The sequence below is a fragment of the Micropterus dolomieu genome, linkage group LG04 (assembly GCF_021292245.1).
Source record: "Micropterus dolomieu isolate WLL.071019.BEF.003 ecotype Adirondacks linkage group LG04, ASM2129224v1, whole genome shotgun sequence".
Lineage (NCBI taxonomy): Eukaryota > Metazoa > Chordata > Actinopteri > Centrarchiformes > Centrarchidae > Micropterus > Micropterus dolomieu.
Genome location: NC_060153.1, coordinates 17,545,805 through 17,567,358, shown reverse-complemented (window position 1 = coordinate 17,567,358; position 21,554 = coordinate 17,545,805). Strand labels below are relative to the sequence as shown.

At 40.2% G+C, this 21,554-nt stretch overlaps 1 protein-coding gene across 3 annotated transcripts in view; it reads left to right on the top strand.

Annotated features, from left to right (window-relative positions):
• LOC123969191 overlaps positions 1-20,250 on the top strand; it is a 27,118-nt gene extending 6,868 nt beyond the window's left edge. For 2 of the 3 annotated variants that reach the window (XR_006824667.1, XR_006824666.1), the window contains exons 2-6: positions 13,032-13,106; positions 15,595-15,792; positions 15,929-16,010; positions 16,312-16,650; positions 17,919-20,250. Coding sequence is in view for 1 of the 3 variants with exons in the window: in XM_046046337.1 (XP_045902293.1) it covers positions 15,950-16,010; positions 16,312-16,650; positions 17,919-18,316 (798 nt within the window). In the remaining 2 variants the exon portion in view is untranslated. Of the gene's footprint in view, positions 1-13,031; positions 13,107-15,395; positions 15,793-15,928; positions 16,011-16,311; positions 16,651-17,918 lie in introns of those variants that run through there. The other variant, XM_046046337.1, reaches the window with a different exon arrangement.
• The last annotated feature ends 1,304 nt before the right edge of the window (positions 20,251-21,554 follow it).

Here is a 21,554-nt window from a genome sequence, read left to right as displayed (position 1 = left end):
TGTCAAGGAAGCCATCTACACCAGGGTTGAGAAGCCGTCATTGAACAGGGGAGGGGGTCTACGCCACCACTTATCCCCCACTTACAATGCTGTCCTTTCATCACTTCCCAGGAAACTCAACAAACGTAACCTATTGACCTCAGGTGAAGATACCAACGATGGTCGTTCAGTCTTGGCCACAGGTAGTCTTAACGACTGTAACGACTGTCGTCACAGCAACAAGGAACACTAACGAACCAGCGGTATCGATGACCCGGGATAACGACCCCACTGAGGTTAAATAGCTGAGTTTCCCTGCCAGTCAGTCAGAACTGAAGAAGTCCTTTGGATGAGGGACGAAACGTCTTCCAGTATCTTCAACCAAGTCCAGTTGCCCTTGATTTTAACCTTCGTTGGATAAATATGACCTGGATGACTGAGAATCTTCATAGACATCTCCCTGTTACTGTGTCACCTCGACATGAAATAGGTGTCTTTCAGGCGGTGAACCAGTTGCCGGGCTGCACCAGCATGCATGCGCAGAGATGCCATAAGACAGCCTGCTTCAGCAGAAGTTGCTGTATCATTCAAGATGGCGCTGAGTATAGCTGCCTCGGTGTTAGGTGCGCTTTGTTTTGTTTTATTTTTGTGTGTTAATTCAGTTTTCGGCTGTGCCGGTGCTCATTCACCAGGGAGGAGCTCATGAACATCAGGTGAACAACTCCAGCGGATTTAATTCCAACTTTTCTTGCGTCATCAGTGGAATTATTGTTTTGGTGAAGGGCTCGCTCGCTGTCGTTGCTCGCGCGCTGTGAAGCGCCGCAGGAGAGGGAAAAGAGCTGGCTCGGTTTTGCGTTTTCGCCGGCGGGTACTCCACACACCGCTACCGGCAATATTTCTCTCCAACGTGCGCTCACTGTGCAACAAACTGGACGAACTTCAGCTTCTGGTGGGGAAAAACAGAGACTTTTATTCATCTTCTGTTCTGTGCTTCACGGAGACCTGGCTGTGTGAGCTGATACCGGACTCCGCGCTGCAGCTGGCAGGCTTCCAACTGTACAGAGCGGACCGCGACACAGAGCTCTCCAGCAAAACAAAAGGTGGAGGTGTCTGTTTTTATATTAACAATGGCTGGTGTACCAACGTGACATTGATTCAGCAGCACTGTTCTCCTAATCTGGAATATTTTATCATCAACTGTAAACTGTTTGACTCCCCCCATGAGTTTGCTTCATTCACTCTGGTCGGTGTTTACATGTCGCCAACAACGCACAGCGCATGCTGGCTGACCAGATACTGTGTGTGGAGCAGACAAACCCGGACTCCCTTGTTATTGTTCTCGGTGACTTTAACAGGGGAAATCTCAGCCAAGAACTCACCAAATACAGACAGTTTATAAAGTGCCCAACCAGAGAGGGGAACACTTTGGATCACTGCTACACCACAGTTAGCAGTGCCTATCACACCGTCACACGAGCTCCACTGGGTCACTCTGATCACGTGATGGTCCATCTGATTCCCGCTTACAGGCAAAAACTAAAGCTCTGTAAACCTGTAGTGAGGACATCAAAGAAGTGGACTAGTGAAGCTGTTGAGGACCTCCAGGCATGTTTGGACTGCACTGACTGGGATGTTTTCAAGAATGCTACCAACAACCTGGATGAGTTTACAGAGGCTGTGACGTCCTACATCAGCTTCTGTGAGGACACATGTATACCAACACGCACCCTGGTTCACAGCTAAGCTTAGACAGATGAGGTTGGCAAAGGAGGAGGCGTTTAGGAGTGGTGACAGGGCCGGCTGCAGGGCGTTAAAGTACAGGTTTAGCAGGGAGGTGTGAGAATCTAAACAACTGTACTCAGAGAGACTAAAGAACGAGTTCTCTGCAAACTACGCCACTTCTGTCTATAAACCCAAAGTCCCCCACTCCATAAACGATTCTCGCCTGGCAAATGAGCTGAACCAGTTCTACTGCCGCTTTGAGAGTCAATCGGACACCATTCCCTGTGACTCCTCCGCTCAGCTTCAGCCTTGGTCCACCACTTCTTCCCCTCCCTCCTCAGAGCTGGCCAGCTCCACCCCCTCCCCTCCTCTCTCCATCACAGAGAGAGAAGTCAACGGTCTTTTCAGGAGGCAGAAACCCCGCAAAGCAGCTGGGCCGGACTCTGTCTCCCCATCCACCCTGAAGCACTTTGCTGATCAGCTGTCTCCAGTGACAATATTAACACCTCACTGGAGACATGCCATGTGCCAGCCTGCTTCAAAGCCTCCACTATCATCCCTGTCCCCAAGAAATCAAGGACCACTGGACTAAACGAGTACAGACACGTCGCCCTGACCTGTGGTTATGAAGTCCATTGAACGCCTTGTGTTGTCCCACCTAAAATCCATTACAGACCCTCTCCTGGACCCCCTGCAGTTCGCCTACAGAGCCAACAGGTCTGTAGATGATGCAGTAAACATGGCCCTTCACTACATCCTCCAGCACCTGGACTCCCCAGGAACCTACACCAGGATCCTGTTTGTGGATTTCAGCTCTGCTTTTAACACCATCATCCCAGCCCTGCTGCAGGAAAAGCTCTCTCAGCTGAACGTGCCTGACTCCACCTGCAGGTGGATCACGGTTTCACTGCCGGTGTGCTAGCAATGCGCCCATGCGAGTCCTTGTGAGCATGCTGGGAATGCAGAGTTACACATGTAAAACGATGGCTTCTTGAACACGAGACGGGTGTGGCAGCGTTCCCTGGTCTCTCTCCCTCCTTAACCAGTCAGCCAGTCGCTCCCTTCCCCAGCCGCAGGTCAGCTGGCGGGGGTCTTGGACTCGTCCGGGCAGAACATGGCTCCCCTCGCCCGGGTGCAAAGATGAATTTGAAGTGGCGACTCCATCCGTGGAGGTGGTGAATTCAGTGAGCAGTTTGCTGTGTGATGAAGAAAAAAGGATGCTGAGTCAGTAGGGACACTGCTGTTTATACGTCACGCACATATCGGTAGCAACGTCCTATTGGTCGGCTATGTGCAGAATAAAAATTTCAGTGGGCAAGTGCGTGTGTGTGATTGGAGGAGGTAGTATCCATAGAGTCCAGTAGAGGGCGGAGCCTGTGTGATATAGAACTAACTTAACACCAAGATTCTCGGCTGTCAAACAAAATCACACAGTTATCGAGAGTTACTGTTGGTTGATCAAACTGGTGTCTATGTTGAACAGTGAAAATGACTAGTATCTCAATTTTATCAGAATTTAGAAGCAGGAGCTTTTCACAGCAAACAAGGAGGCCTTTCAATTAATAATGTCGTAATGATCACCTTTACAGTCACATACAGCTGAGCGTTCCATCACTGCTTATAAATTGTCCAAGAGGGGAAATATAAAGAGAGAACAGCATCGCCAAGAAGAGAGCCCTGAAGTACTCCATATTTGATGTAGAAAACACACATTAAATTGATTCTATAAAAATGTATAAAAGCAGATATTATTTGGGATTCAGTATATAAATATTACACTACCATTTGTGCAGAAGTAGCTGGAGATGAGGAATTAATTTTGTATCTAATCTCAATTATTTTCCAGCTGAAAATAAATAAACACAAATATTAGCTACAAAGACTACCACATGGCTGTTTTGGCTAAAGTGTAAATCCAGGATTGTGTTTATTGTTACTGATTAAATGAGAGAAATAAATTGCTTTAGCGGTGGACAGAGCACACTTGTAATTCAATATACAGTACATTGAATGCAAACTTACAGGTTGGATTTTCTTTTGGTAGAAAGATTGCAATTGAATCTAATGAAGATGAGAAATTGCTGTACACAAAGTTTGGACTGAAAATGTTGTACCAGGGGAAGAGGGCTGGCACCCTCTAGGTTAACACAAACACTTCAGTCCATCATTCTTAACAAGGTTAAAGGAAATGTGTTTCCTTCCCTCCCTAGTGCAGCTTTACCCAGTGGACGTGTGTGTATGTAGCTGTACTAAACTGAACAGCAATACCCATTTAGTTTGCATTGCTATGTCAAGAGCATTAATATGTTATTTCCTTTTGGACAGACCTTAATGTCGTCAGCTGAATTAGTACCTCCCTATGGCCAGAGCTGCCAGCGCTCACACATTGACCATGAGACTCATGCAACTGACACTTTTCACATGCTCTCATGCCACACGTCCATCGAAAGTGTATACCTGATAACAGCACGAATCAGCTCAGCCTAGCTGATGGGATACCAGCGTATGCCGGGATAGTAATCAAGAGGACCCACCCTCGCGCTGTGAGTCGCAGACAGTTTGAGACTAGAGTGGTAAACTTACTGGTTTTACAATAGAAACATTTTAAGACTGACATTGAGATGGTGGCTATACAATCATTTAAAGTAAAAAGTTACAACATACCAGGTCTGTTTAAAGTAGATTTATTTATCATTTTACAACATGGTTGTATAATGCAATGAAGTTGAAGTTCACTTTTTACATTCGATGTGTGGATAAATAACAAGCCATAGAAATAAAAAATATTTTACATAGTGGAGTGTATTAAGGAGTCTCACAGCCTGAGGGAAGAAGCTGCTCGGAAGTCTACATACATAGTCATAATGTACTCCCCATAATAGAGAGTACTAGACACTGGACTTGAACATAAACAAAAGCTAACACATTATTTACCATGAAATAAAACTGTTAACAGTGTGTGACTTCTTAAAATGTATGAGACACAAGGATCAAATGTAACACCAAAAATCTTGGCTTAAGAAATCACACAGTTATATTGTTAGTTGGTGTATATGTTTGTTACATATTTTGATTTCTTAAATGTTGTGATTGAATTTGCAAATATCTGTTAATAGTGCCTTAAATAATGTGCCATAAATCTACGAGTCCTATTCCTCAAAGTACAGCTTACATCTCTAATTGAATTTCACAGCATGTGATGTTCAGTAGGGTTCCAGGTTAAACATGCAGAGAGTAAGACAACTTTTATTGATGAATATTGGCTGTTTGACAACTGCTGGATGGATTACCGTGCAATTGGTAGAGGCATTTGTGAACTTTGGCTGGACTTTTAATCTAACATCATCATCAGATCAAGATTTTAATTGGTCCAATATTTTGCTTTATGACCAACAACCTTCAAGTGCATTTGACATCGTCACTAACCCAACACTACATATAATTATAAAATCTATCATCATAAAGCGCTGACACCATCCTCATAAAAATAAACTATGTAATACTGTCACACACATCTTTCACTTTCAACATGATAAACCCTTTTCATAAAGTTTGTCAAAGACCTTTATTTTGACACTGACCTTAATCTTGACCGACATAATCATTACATTTACTTCACCATGTCTGCTACAGATTAAAAACAAATTTTACAGCCTCTCAGAGCTGCTAGCGTGGCTATAGACTCTTGTTAATGTATGGCTCCTCCTCCTGGTTCATCCTTTGTTTGTGATTATGTTGGGATGCAGACTCACCTTTGCCAAATTCAAGGTGAAGCACTAACGATTAATAAAGGGAACTGCATTATAAGCACCAGCATGTGGACATCTGTCTAAATGCAGATGTCTTTCGATTAAATTAAAAATAATTTCTCAATCGTAGATGGATGAGAGGATGAAATGTGTAGAGATCCCTGCGTGCTTCCAGTGTAATTACCATAATCATTTCCTTTTTGTAATTAAGGCAAACACACCCACTTTAAATCTCTAGCTGTGTGAAGTGGTTGTTTGAGTGTTGTTAATCATATAAGGGGGCATCTTTTTCACTGAGGCAAGTTGAACCACATTTAATCATCCTATCATAAAACACCTTTAGAAGCTAGAATCATATCTGGGAGTCCAGCCAAAATAAAGGATATGTTTAGGCCCAGTAATGCTGCAATAACACATGTGCAACTTCAAAGTGCAAGCAAACAGAGGAGACTAATCCTCTGTGTTAGCAAACATTGGCGTTAAGTTTTAGCGTGGCTGTACGTTTGCTAAGAAGGTAGGCCAGCTAGCCTGCATGCTCTGAGCCAGATTAGCTTCCTGATTCTGCAAAAACATGCCTCTGATCTCCTTAATGGTTATTTTGATGGTGGGAGTAAGCCTTGTTGTCACATATTGTGTGTTTAAAATGGCATGAACTTCCAGTGTTGTGTCCTTGTATAGCCAGCAGTGGTGCAAACACAGTCCTAGTGCCTTGTCAATCAGGTGTTTGTGTGTTTTTTGCTACTGCACTCAGGTTAAGTCAAAGGCTTAAAGACTTCACCCGGAGTGCAACTCGATCTCTCATTGTTCGGTCAGAGTGTGTTATGCTACTCATTGCTAATGTAGCCTTGATCCGCTATCCTCAAGCAGAGTTGAGGGGTTGTTCAGGGGTACAGGGGTCTATTAAACTCACTTCTTCCCAACTCCACACCCCCAGATTATTTTCAAACTTGTGTTCTTTAAATTACCTCAACTGACAAAATTCAAGACAATTCATAAGATTTTGCATATCTCCCTCTGGAGCCATAAAAGGCTTTATAAAACTTTTTTTCACATACGCAGTGACTGAGTTCCCTTTGATCATACTGCCGTTGCCAACCACAGACATTCTGTGGAAAACATATTTTAAAAACGTTGTCATTTTACATAATCCAAGGTTTTGCAGACCTGCCCAATATCAGTGTTCGAGCCTTGCGGTAGGGTTGACTTTTAACCATTGAAAACAGTTTTTACTGATCTCTCCAATCTCAAATCCCTTAGATTTCTGTTCCTTCCAGCTGCAGCAGGCAGCTGCACTACAATCAAGATTATTCAATTGCATCATTTTGAAGCTCATAACAGCCTGTAAATTATGGTGAGATTGATTGAGGCCACTGATGGCAAAGCACAATGCTCCTTAATACCTCAATGTTCATGTAGTAGCTGCAGCTTTTTGTAACCACTGAAGGGTAATTTCTGCTACAGTACCTCAATATAATGACAGGCCACTTCTAACAGTGATGTTGTGTCCTTTCAAACGTGTTAAAAGAAATTACATTTAAAATCATATGATGCCAGAGAGCCAACCAATTATCTGCATTCATGGCTTGAAAACATCAAGAATATTTTTCATTGATCTGATGGCCTTTGTGGACTTTCCCACTGAGATGTGACATGATGATGAATATGTTGTGGTGTGTCAAAAACTTTAAAGCTTACAAACATTTTCTTTCTGGTCCGTCACTTGTCTGCACTTTGAAGTTGTTGCTCCTTTTCAAAGTCAGTTTCTGACCATCAAGAATAAAAGTTGGACCATAATGAATTGTTTGTGATACCAAATCTTCTTTCTATCACACTTATATCATTTGCATGGAAAATACATTAAAAAGATTATTGAAAACAAGCAAGAGAAAGAGCTTATTAAATTGACAGATGTGGAATGTAGGAATTCTGTCGTGTTTAATGACTGTGAATGTGATGTTTTTGCTCTTCATCTTAAAAGACTGAGTGCAGCCTTTAGACCAGACTTAACTTCACAGGATCCTAAAATGAGCATGTCATTTCTGTTCAGTTTCGAAACTGAACCCAACTTCACCCAAACCCGTCAGAATGGTTCATCTCATTCCAGCATGCTCTCATTCTGTACCCTCTATCAAACCTTCCAATAGACATTAACTGTGGGATAGTTGTCTTTATGGGCGAAATTGGGCTGGGTGGTGTGTTTATGAGTGCAGCCAAGCTTCCATATCTGCTCATAAATGTGATTCATGATTGTGTGTGACGGAGATGTCCTCAAAGGTTTCAGACAGAGGGCACAGAGAGAGAGGGTGGGGAGGGACAGCAGGGGAATCATATCAGGTGTTGCCGTGGTCTGTGCAAGGCTGTTAGCAGAGAACAGTCTGGAGTTCAGGTTTATGGGTAAACTGGATAGCAGATATCATTGACCTGAACATGCTGGATGTGTCACTCTATCTCCTGGTGGCTCATAAAGTGAGTGGATAATGGTCTCTTCTTTAAGAATGTAATCATATACATGAGTGTTTCAAGTTCTGAGTGATAGTCAGCATATGTGTCTGTTTGTTGGTGCAAGCATGTCTTAACAGTTCAGGTGTGAAAACACACGTTTTTCATTTTCTTTAAAAAAATATTTAGCGAGCTGGCTTTACTATCTTTACTATATCTATAGGTAGGCTAGTTCCATAGCTTTGTGGCATAATTGACAAAGGCTGAATCCCTGATTTTCTTTCAAATGTTTCTGGGAACCTCCAATAAACCAGCAGCAGATGATTGCAGTGTTTTTGAAGGCAAGTAGCAAACAAGGGAGTTAGCAATGTAGCTTGGTCCTAGCACATTAAGTGATTTGTGTATAAGGAGAAGGACCTTAAATGAATTCAAAATGTCCCTGAACGCTGCTGATTTTATCTGACATGGCTGGCTGAGTCACATTCCAGATGCAGGTAAATAGAATTAGCTTGTTCTGAAATTCATCCATGTTCACTCACACTTTCAATTCAAAATTCTTAAGTAAGCTGAGAAGTCCTGTTTCTCAAAGTGTGTATAAACTCAGTTTGACAGGAATGAGCATGCAGTGTACTTCTAGTCTCTTCAAACCTTTGTCCTTAAAAAACACCACAGCTAAAGTCGACAATCATTACCCTGCAGCAATCCACTGAGGCGCTCCTGTGACAGTTTGGGGAAAATTGGCTCAATTTTGTTTTTTTGAGCGGTGAGTCACTTGCTACCTGTACACAGCCACTTCAACAAGAAAACTCATTTTTTGCTTGAGCTGCTTTGCTTTTTTGCTCACAAAACAAATTCTGTACAATTTGGGGACTTGCTCCTGTGCTCCTCTGATTTACAGCTCTTCAGGAGGAGAGGGGTTGATTTTATCCTGCCATTTTCTAGAAGTCACTAGTCACCACTAATGGCTATACTAAGCACTACAACCATACCGCTTATGGCTGGAATAAGCAGTCAAAAAATGTTGAGAAGGGAGGGCAAGTAGAAAGGCTGAAAGGGCAGGTAAGGGTATAATGTGGTTATTGAGAGTGTATTTAATAGACCTGCTTAGCAAGCTCTCCTCTTTCTACACACATTGTAACTCGTTCTTCAAGATTTGACTGGTAAGTAATACACTTCAACTTGTTGCACTAAGAAGTAGAAAGGAAGGACAAGTGAGAAACCAAAAGAAACTTAACCTCACCCAGAAAACACTGAGCACTTGTGTGTTTATAATTAATTTTCCTTTCGTCTTGTCCAAATCCTCCATGAATAATGTACTGTATATTTATATAAGGATTCCCTTTGTAAAACGGAAAACAAATGCACAAGCAAACACAGTAGTGAATGATATTATAAATGCTTTCCTCTCCTTTGTCTGTTTAAGTGATTCACCCCCTGTTCAGGAACTCATCCTCTAGGAATTTCTGAACAAGCTAAATATTGTGCAGATTTTTATGTCAATAAGTAATGTAATCCATATCATATCTTGGACTGCAATAAAAATGGGAGGCACACGGGTAAACTCAATAACAAAGTGATTTATTTGTAACAGAATAAGCAAAACCACAACGCAAGCTTTAAGATGAGGAAGTTCAAACAACTACTGCTCTGGCTTATATACATGGGGCTCACTGGGCCCAGGTGTATTCCATGCAGCTGATAACCTGGCAATCAGGTCTGCAGCCCAGAAAACAAAAAGCAAGTCAACAACAGTGAGAACCAAGCAGCGGGGCTGTCACCTTTAAGGAAAAAAAAACTGAGATTATGTTCCTATTTGTATTAGTTGTCATCTCTGAGTCTTTAAACCTAATACAAAGTTGTTAGCCACAGCTGGCTGTTTGTATGTAAAGATTGTACAGCCTATTAAAAATTATGTATATTTTATTTTTATTATAATTATTTGTCCATAACATTTTTTTGACTGACTGAAAAGAGAACTAGATATGTTTCTTCGAACATAAAACATGGAGGCTTCAGTTCAGCTACCCCTAATGCAGCAAACATTTAAAATGGAAACTTGCAGCAGTATACAACATATTTTAACTGAGATTCTTATTGAACTTTTAGAGTTAAGTGCCAGCACGGCTTATATTCTTTAAATCTCGTTGCGGCTGAGCTTTAGTGGAGCTCTGGGGGGTTTAACAGCTAAAGTCTTCAACAGGAATTATATACACAGGAATTATTGGTGCTGCTTGTACCATCATCTTCAAGACTGTGATGCAATGGAAGTTCAACGGCTCCTGTAATGCAATAATCTTAAACATGTTTCCATTTCTGTATTTTAAAAACCTCACAACTTCTGTTTGGTGCTATCTTATTCTATAAAAAAATTTATGCACTGAGGTACATAATTGCTGTGTTTTGTATTGGTCGTAATTAGAATATTAGCCAATGTTTCAAATCATTGAAATATTAGCTATTGAAGCCACAGATGATTCATCTAACATAAGTGACACCCAGAAAAGGTCACATAAATAATTCTATATTTTGAGCTTGGTGACACTGCATCTTTGATATCATCCAGGCCCTGTGGAAAAAAGTTTCTATGAGTGTGACAACTTTTTCAAATTTTAATCTTCACCAATCGCCAGACTTTCTACAACTAAATCTACCTGACTAATAACCGTAGCAACAGGTCCAGAGAGCGATTTAAACTCAGCTGGACTCTCTTGAGAGCAGAATTACTGTCAAATTTATTTACCAGATGCTGAACAACTGCATCCGTTTAATAGACCTACTGCAAATCATGTTAAAGCCCCAGATAAAACTCATTATGGATAATCTGGTCCCCACAGCAATAAAGTACAGGATAACACTCAACATGCCATGCAACATGCTGTCATGCAGGAAGGGTCTGAGAGTGTTTTTCCTGTTATATGAGACAGTGAATTTCAGCAGAACATTTATATTTGTCTATTTCACATGTGTGTGGATGTGTGCACTCGTAGCCAAAAAGAGATTATAGACAGGGAAAAATATGAACCTGCTCCAGTGCTGCAGATCCCCACTAGCCCAAAAGCCCCTGGTTTCCTTGGTGTCATTTAGTATGTTTAACTGCAATATGAAAATGTTTGCCAGGAAAATGGTCTATTTTTAATAGCATTATTGCACTCACCAAGTTAATTTCTGAGATCTGGGAAAGCAGAACCATCAGAGAAGTCAGATACTGTAGGGCAAGGAATAGGAATGATCCAGTCCTGGTGACTTTTTTAATTGGTTCTGTAATTTAATAATAATTTCCTAGGAAATGTAATGAGAATAATTGTTATTATTATATATTAATTTAATATGCATTAATTACTGTATGCTTTATTTCCATATATGTGTAATTGAATGCTTGCTTCCTGACAACATTTTACATTTTTCAATTTCAGTTGACCTGCTGTGCACTTACTCAAACACTGTCTACATGTTGGTCTTCTAATTCTAATTAATTAGAATTGATTAACTCTTTACTATTTCCCTATAATTAGTACCAGGACACTTCATAGATTTTTAGATTTTGTTAGAATTATTCAGAAATTACGGACCTGTGGAGTAATGCTTTCCTAAATCAAGTTTGATTGGCCAATCTTGGGTGACACAGCAAACATTATAATTATTACTCAACTGTATGTTAAATACAGTTTTCCACTCTAAATTAAGTTCATTTAGATAATGTGGCTAAACTGTGGGGTTGTTTACAACCTACCCCCTCATCTGAGGGCTTGTGTCTCTTGCCCTGTTGGAATTCTGTCTGTTTCCAGATCTCAGTAATTTCTGTACTTCACTGAGTTTCAATCTTGACAGAGGTGATGGACCCCCAATTTGTTTAAACTGGAGGCCCTGTCTGGCTCTATAAAAATGGTTCTGTGTAATTTGCAGTGAGTCATGTCAGTAAGCCAGGTGAAACAATACGAGGACCATGAAACTGAAACAGCTAAAGGGAATTCAGTCATTCTCATTATTTACACCTGTGTTTTTCCTACTGTGAATGTCTTCTGTGAAAAAGGCCTATTACAGTCATCACCTGACTTCCACACCCACCTGTATACAAAGCCTTTCTGTTATGCCTGTTGGCCAATCCCTCTTTCTTTGTTTGCCTATTTGGACTGACTACCTGCAAAACAGAGCCTGATACACAGCAAACCAGGAGGCTGGTAGTTTTCCAGCACAGGAGTACTGGTTGACAAGGGTCAGGGTTCATACAAAAAAGATAATGGGGATTATGGTAATGTTGGCAGCTATAGTAAAAACAATGTACAAATGATGATCAACATTTCAGCAATAAAACTAGCAGCCAGAATTTGAGAAGCAGGACGAATGACTCAGCCAATAGATGACTAAGCAGTGAAAGCATTGACATTATTCTGTAGTGGCTGATAATGCAATAGACTTAAGAGAACCACAAGGGTCACGAGTGTGATGAGGGCCAGATTGTGGATTCAAGATGTAATATTTGTGCAATAGCTGACAATAGCTCATGTGCTATGTGCTCATAAAAGCCAGGACAGGGCAAAGGACAACACCATATAATTAGATAATAAAAGAAAAACATATGATGCAATACAGCAGCAAATGCACAAAGTGTGACTAAATAAACTGGAGCTTTGCTAAAGTGCTAAACAGTTCAGACTGTTAAGAGCAGAGGCGTAGGTGCTATTCTCCCTGATGGGAAGGGTTCACAGTGATGGAGAGACACTGATAGTTCAGAGCAGATTTCAGGTCTGCACAGCCGCAACACTGAGTGAAGCCTACAGGCTCACTGGAGAGTGTCAGGTAGATAACCTCTTCAGAAAAGTCAGCCACTTCTAAAGGTGTATCAGTTTGTCTGCTTGGCTTGTGGGAATGGTACTGATGAGACAAGTCTACCTATAATTCCATTGCTTAGATTTACTGTCAAGATGAGGACCAAGGGTTAACATGAATGCTATTTTGTTGTGCTGTTCCAAGTAGCCATACTGTATTTGGGTCGTAACTACCAAAGCTACAGCAGGAAGAAGAATTCATTACATTAGGCACATGCATATATTATGTGCATTTATAATGTTCTAATACAGAATCGTTATAACACTGGCAGTAATAGATCAGGAGACTAATGCAGTATTTTTTTCCGAATTTCAGTAAAATGAAGAAAATGGTCAGGGGATTCAGAACACGTTTATCTACGTGTAGCTGCACGGATTCTGCCATAACAAGGTACGTGAAGCTCCTCACCAGACAGACTACAGCATCAGCCATTAAAATGCTTTAAAATGACTGATGCTTATGTTTTAATAAGAAGCAACATCTCGTGGCCATGTAAATTATGACAGTGTGACATTATTGTAGCACTGCAAAGCCTCTTGTGGTACGGTATGACATTTAAAGTGTCTGACGGTTTCACAACCCGCTGTCCTACCAAAATGTTGGTTTCTTTTAATTCTCTTAACTAACATTAGAAACCCTATTCCTGTTTTTTTTGTTTTAATCATTTTTGACATTTGAGGTACACATTTAAGAGTTGATTAAGATCACAATCACAACCTAACCTTAAACAAGTTGTACTTGCCTAAATTTAAAAGAAAAATCCATTGATTTAGCATTGCACTTCTATAACATTGTCACTCATGATGGACAGTCTAAAGAAAAGTATCAAAATCGACGCAGCCAAACCAGATAATTGTCTTTTTTTATTCTACACATTCTTCTTCCTTGTCAATATCTGGTACCTACTTTACCCACAAAGCAACTCGCCCACCTACAGTTCAGCTCCTCTGCATCGGCACACTTGCTGTGACTTGCTGAAATAAGTGGAGGCCTCATTACTTCATGCTGTTTGTCTGAACCCAGACAGCAAGATGCTGCTTCCATTTGGAGGGAGGAAAAGATAATTACACATGGTAACTCTATCTCACATCCACAGCCCTCTAATTGGGCTGTAGGATTTCTGCACCTTGGTGCATTCAAATTCCCTTGTGTTGTACAACAACAATAACCCTCAGCAGGGGTCCTTTCAACCTGATATCTTCCTTCACATTTAATTCATGTTACTGATGTCAATGCAAATAACCCCATGTAGCCATGTACAAGTTAAGAAAAGCAGCTACAATCCGTTTATCTTCCATTATTCTGTGATTGGAACAGAGTTATGGAAACCAGAGTAAAAAAGGTTTACACTGAAGAAGGACATATGGTTAACAAACCTGCCCTGGAATGATTCCTTGATACACAACATTTATACTCATTTTCACAGTTGAAAATGTAAGTGTCGTAAATGAGATCTTATTGGCAGGAACTGCTCTGCTCCTTGTCGCCCCTTGTCTCCCAGTGCTCATTGAAGTAAATTACTTTGCCTCTGTCGCACACTGGACAAGCAGCTTTCTAATTAACACTCATTCTGTAAGTGTCCAAATAAGAGCCACCGAAAATCAATGCTTATGCTTATGACTGGAAAAGTTGTTGTGTAGATGCATATGAGAAAAAATGAAAAGACGTTAGCCATAAAATGTTGTGCCATTACTTAATTAAACAAAAATCTATTAGTTTAGTATCGGATATATTTGTCTATATTGATTTTGCTTTCTATCATTTTATATTTTCACACAAAATCACACATTTACATGAACCCTATTGTTCATTGACACTGAAGGGTTACAGTGGGGCACAAGATGGCATACTTGATGTAGTTTATTCCCCTCAGCTCATCAACCTGATAAAGCAGTGTAAACACAGAATCCCTAGGATCCTCAGTGACATCTAGCTGAAAGTGAGTTACTTTCTAGAGATAAAAATGTAGCAATGGACAGTTTTCAAAATAAGTGTCACTGAATGCAATGGCATAGCTCTAATTGGTTTTTGGACAATGATGAAGTTCTGCACCAGGGAGTCACAAGCAACTGACAATAGTTGTTAGTCGTTGGGTCTCCTCATGGTATTTGCAGAAAGAAGAAATAAATCATTAGCCTTTGATAAACACATAAGAAGGTGGCATGTATGGACATTAGAGCTGCATTTAGCACGATTTTCAGTGAAACATACAGCTTCCCTATCACCAGGGGCACATCAGGGACACATTCTCCCTATTTTCCAAAATTTAACTCTGGTGTCTCATAGAGGTCACCCAAAGGGATCAGCGAAACAAAGTGGTCTCCTAAACAGCTTTCAAGAAGAAACCTTTACAGTAAAACAAAGGGGGGCACTTGAAGTAAAGTATAGATATATGTTTCTTTCTTTTGAAGATTTGTCAACGGTGCAGGCGATTACTTTTTTAAATTAAATTTAAAGTATATTTGAAATAGAAATAAAACTGGATACATATGATCAAAGTAAAGTAAAATCAATGAAAAGCAACATTTTTTTTTAGTGGTTTAGGAGACCACTTTGACTCTATTTGTTTGGTGTTGATATGAGTGTGCTGTGTGAAGGTCATTACTAAAATCTATGCCGCTGCTTCCCATGAAGTGACTAAGTGAGAGGGACTTTTTGGTACATAATAGATACAAGGGTTTCCCCTTTGGCTATTCCATGGAGTCTGGACAACATCAGATAGTGATGACTTCATGGCAAAAGTCTATATGAAAGTGGAGTGAAATTAAATGACACAGCAGAACACTGTTGTAACACATCAAAGGAAGTCATACAAGTCTCTTCTTGTGGCAGCTTGTACAGCTTCATGAATAGGCTCTCACTCTCCGTCTGTCTACAGAATTATGAAGGAGAATATCCAGGAGGCTTATCACTGTGTAGGGTGTGTGCTGGAACGCGGAGAACGATAAGGAAGTGTGCAATCATTAACGTTCTGCACTTAAGGGCAGGTCTGTAGGACGATAAATATACAAAAAGCACAATAAGGAATCAGAATCTACAAGCACTGGAGCTGAGGAGAAGATCCAGTCGTCCTGAGGTCAGTTCCACTGAACTTTTTTAAATCTGGGGGATAAATCAGCCTGCTAATCTTAAGGTTTCAATCTGCCTGCCCAAAAAATTGTAGTGTTTATATATTGAGATCTGTTTTAATCAGATTCTTCTCCATGTCACAGTGAAATGCAACAGAGGTGACAATGGGGTTCACGGCATTGCACATTCACTGTCTTCTAACTGCATTCACTCTCACGACACAAGGTATGTGAAACTTGTTGAAAATTGTTTAAACTAATTTGTACAGTAGACATATTTCTAAAAAGGATATGTCTGTCACAAATACAAGTTGCAGAAACAAATCTTCAAAATGATCTGAGCAGGAGGAAAAAGCCTCTTTTTCTTTTGAAAGTTTAAAGGGAGACCAAGGTGTAATGTTCTAAAAGTGTGAGGTGTAACACTATGGTGGTCTTAATAATAATCCTAACTGTAAGATACAAATGAAGCAACAAGAAACTTTTGTTTCCATTGGATCTCAGTACAATATCTGTATCTTTGTCAACAGAGTTGGCGAAATTAAGTGTGAGTCCCAAGATCAGTGCAGAGTGTGGTCAACAGGTAACCCTAAACTGTGACGTGTCCTCATCTAGAAATGGACTATCAGTCATACATATGGGGTGGACCCACAACAAAACAACCTTATGTTCTGTGGACAGTGAAGGAACCATCACCACACACCACAGACATACTACAGATACAAGTGACTTCCATTGTGAGTATGAACACGGACAATTGTCCCTCATCTTTCAAAAAGTGCAGCCCCTGGAGAGTGGAAAGCGCTACACCTGCAAACTACACTCCAACCAGGGAGCTCCATATGGACATACAAGAGTGGAGTTAAAAGGTCAGTCTATTCTTTCTTCATTCTTTTAAACAACATTTGTAAAACTTCTGTCATCAATGTACAAAACACTGGACTGCCCTTTTTAGTTACCTCATTTGCAGTGGTGGCATAAGTACTCATAATTTTCATTTAAAGCTGCAGTAGGCAATTTATTTCAGACGTATTTTTTGTCATATTTTGTCATGTTGAAATTCTCTTCCCTGACAACAATCTAATCAAATGCCCTGCATTTTAGTTGGACACTTCTCATCCTCAGTGTCAGACATGACAGACTTGAAATGGATGAGTTTGTTGGCAAAGTTTATGTCCAACTTCGATATGAGATTGCATTAGCCTTTTTCATTATAACATCACTGTTAGACACCTGGTTTGACAATTCCAAAGAGGCATAGCTCATGGGTTCCTCCGGCTCGATCTTTAGGTTTTGGTTTGGTTAGATGCCAAGGTCTGGTGGTTAAAGCAAAGTTAAGAGATTTTCAATGCTTGTTCTTCAGTATAAAATACACCAGTTAATAACATCCAAATTCTGAATATCTGAGCTTTCATATGCCTTAAAAAGGCTGTTGCTAGCATGTGAAACTACAACTGTTGTCGCACAGCACCTGTGCTACACGAGTCTTCGGAGTTGATGCTACGGTTTTTAGTAGTTCATGGGTCGCTATAGCTTAAAATAAAGTGATAGCTAGTTACAGTAAGTCAAATGATGAACGCTTGCCATAATATGACACCCTTCAAACTGTCCTGAATGAGCTGACTTGTTGGTGAATATTGTATCATGTCACCTGCATATTGTAGTGTGCATAGCTCATTTTAAGCATATGTACCAAGGGGCCCAGAAGTTACGCTTGATGTATACAACATGGGGCATGTGGGCCCTAGAGGTCAACTCACACTTTAAGCACTCAGTGGCCCAGGGGCCCTACTGGTCAGCTCATGGTTAAACACCAATGGGTAAGCACCATATATTATAAACTCCACTTGCATTTTGTGTGTAAAATCTCAATTTACAAAGTAACAAGTTACAGAGGAATAAAATGTCCTTCTAAAGGTTGTGAGTGAAGTACAAGTACATTTGCAATTGCAGTACAGTATTCGAGTAAATATACCTAGTTACTTGCCACCACTGTTCCATTGCGATTGGTGTAGATTTGATAATGGAAATAACGTCGGTATGGTGGCTATGCTAAATGAGAACATTAAATTCCCAAATGTTTTGTGCATGAACTGCATTATTGAATTTTGAACTCTTCTTATGGTCTTCTTTGCAGAGTGTTGTGGGAGTTCTAAGGGTGTTTTGACAAGTGATGGTCCCGTCTGCACCTTCAACCATGTCCACCCAGACGGAGATGTGCACTGGTTTCATGGCTCCCACAATCTCTCAGATGGGTCTTACACTACTACTACTAAAAGTGTGGATGAAAAGGGTTGGCTGACTATCCATAGTTCCCTGAAGCGGAAAAGTTCAGATGTGCCATACAGCTGTTCCTTAAAGAGCACCACCTCTGGTAGATACATTGCGAGCACTTTGATTCAGAACCATGAATTCCTGGTGAGGGGAGCCGGAAAACAAGAAGCTACAGGCCTGGAGAGGAATGGAGTTGGATCACAGAGACCTATGAAGACAATTTTGTGTATTTCAATCTTACTTGCTGTCACATTAACATAATGGATTTGCCAAAGTAAATCCTTCATCATGGCGTGTGATAAATCATCAGGGTGAAGCGGTGATTAACATTAATTAGGAAAAATCCGGTACTGAGATTCATGTATTTTTTTATAAATCCAGGACAACAGCACTTCCAGTTAAGTGAGTCATCTTGCATGGTCCAAAGGTTTTTTATTCTGCCTTTTAGCATTGGCAAGTGAACAAGGAAATGACAGACTGTTGAGAGGCTGATAATCATTGCACTGCATAAAATGCCTTTGTTGTTTTGTGACTGCTGTGTGAATGTACTCTTTCTGCAAGAACGCCATGAAAACAAAATCTGTCCACCTTGAACAGAATGAAAAGACCTCAAAAGATGGGTTCTGCCATGAATTCCCCTCAGAGACAGAGAAGCCTTTGTGAGAGAAATATCAAATAGCTGGACACAGGACCTCTCAGTCAGACTGTCTGTTGTTTGTGGATGGATGCTGCCCTCTAGTGAACTAGTTGTGATCAGTACGACATGCGGCTGCTGTGTAACTAACTGTTTCACGGCCAGTGGACTGTCCTAATGGAGGGCAAATGGGTGCATTAAAAGGGTTGGGTTACCTAAAAAAACATTTTTCACTTACCTGTAGTGGTATGTGGTATGTGGTCATGCAGACAGCTTTGGTTTCTGATAAGCCCTGGTACAATGGGGTGGAAATAGCAATTGTTTAATTGTAGAGACATGTTCCAATGAACAATGTCCACAATGAGGCCTGGATTATCCAGAGTCACTGGACACTGTTTCTGGAAAGAAATGTTCCTGTTCAATGCTTTCAGCACAAATTTCCATTCTCCTCAGTTTTATAGGTGTGGTTGCAGAATCTTGGAGATGAATATCTCAAACCTGGGCATATAAGAATAAGACCAAAAACTATCTGCGTGGTTACACACCAGAGGTAAATGAGGAAATGTGGATTTTTTGTTGTGCACACACAAAGTCATAGGTATGTGCAAAACAGAATATTTTGTTGCTTTTCATTTTAGATCTGAACAATAGTCAGCGTCCACAGCAGGTATAGCTCGAAGATGGAGAAGAAACCCAGCTCCAAAGCTAAAACTATACTTTTATAACGCCTCAGTGGACCCTCTTCAGACAGGACATTTGAAAGCCGTTTCAAGTCAAAATGACGCTTTGCTAATGGTGTCACTAAATCGGTGCCACGCATGGGGCAGGTTGAGCTTTTAACAACATGTTGCTGCGGCTAAGAGCCCACTAGGTAAACGAATGCAAGGTCACTTTGACTATTCTAGCCCACATGGATGCATCACACACACACACACAAATATTGAGAACTTATTTGTGTCGTCTTTAATGTGTTTTGGAATAATGGTCTCTCAAAAGCATCATTTTGAGAAATGTTCCTACTGACTAATGACAAAATGAGATATATTCTACTTAATGCCTACCACGTATTTGGCACTGCAAAATTGAAGCAATTTACATAAATGGTATTCAAAATGGCTGTATTATATTTAATTAACTTCACAATCACAGTGTTGTGCTATAAAGGGAGCTGGTTGATTATCTATTTCATGATGACACTGATGTGCCTGAATGCTGCTTAAAGGCATGTTTTTATTTTTCATGTTCATGTTTCATGTTATACTACTAATGTCTCTTTCCTGTTGAATGCACAACAGAGGAAGTTTAAATGAATCACTGTAAATAGTTTGGGTTGTTAAAAGCAAGATGTTTCAATCATTGAGTTACTGCAATGTACCGAGTACCTGCATGTCTTTACAAGTAGGAGAAACCAGTTAAAGGCACCAGATTTAGGCTCAACAGTGTAAACATGAGGAGACAACTTCTTTTGTTTTGTTTTTACTTTTGCAGCTAACTTAATGTTTACAAAAAAAATCTTAATAATGTAATAACTGCTGTTGGCTGTCAAAATGGAGCATTTATAGGGAAATAAAGGACATTTCTGATTAAAATAGTGTGTAGTTGTTTTCTCTTTGTCAATAACAGACGGAGATAGCCCTCATACCTCATTTGTATGTTGCAATACATACATGTAAATGTAATGTGTGCATCCTAAAGAAGTGAGCTAAAACAACTTTAAGAACTTGACATAAAAGACTGAATTGGAGTTATGGATATGGGACTTTCCCATCTTTTATTTATTTCAATGTCTTCAACATTCCTTAAAAAACATCTACAGCAATAACAATTCTGATAACTGAGGCATCTCAGAGGGTGAAGTGAACAAACAAAGCTCGGGCAAAATTTAAGCCAGGGATTACTTCAAGCTTTTTAGATGGCAGAGATAGTGATATTTTTCCTAATGCTAATCTCGTTGTTTGATGTAGATGCAACATGGATGCAATTTAGGAGGCTTTAAGTTGTTCTGTAAAGTCAAAATGAAGCTATACCTCTCTAGCTGAGCTTCAAAGTACATTCTTGACTTGACTTTCATTTATACATTGTGTAAAATCATCACTTCAAGATCAATTTAGTAGCTGTTCTTGAGAATTTGGTGATATTACAAGGCCTTCGTCCAGATGGAGTTTACTCAGTCGTCATGCAATTAAAAATGATCAAGCACACTGTGCTGATGAAGTTCCTGTGATATATTACTGAATGGACCTTGCGATGACACCGTTTGTCAACTGTACTTCAGCTTATGGCCCAAACATTCCAGTTAAAGAATATTTTCATCATCAGATTTACATCAGAGTGTCTTGGTTTCCAGTTATTACCGTAAAACTTCAATTAATAGCCCGGGCTTTTATTTGCTTCAATCACTGAACTCATACTGCCTATATATGGGACAGGCCTTTAATACCTTTTGCGTTTATTTGTCAAAACGTGTAGCCACACCAGTCCAGTAAAAGGGACCGGTGTTTAACTGGGACTAAGCTTTCAACTGAAGTTTTATGGTACTAAAACAACAAACTGCATTAGTGTCTCTCTCTCTGTACATGTTGTTGAAGCATGCACTTGTTACCACAAGAGGGAACACGTTCCACATTTAACAGTCTTCCTCTGGAAAAATAATGATTCGAAACTGTTTTACATATTGATGCGAGGCTGCAGTGTTCAAAAGGACCAAATTACTGATGAGTGAACTCAGAGAACATTTTCATTCTGCAACAAATGGTTTGTTTCATATTGAAGGCTGGTATTAGAACTGTCCAATACAATCCTATGTTACAATAAAGCATGTTATACCAGAATGATGTGTACAATTTACAAAGTGAAGAAACTATA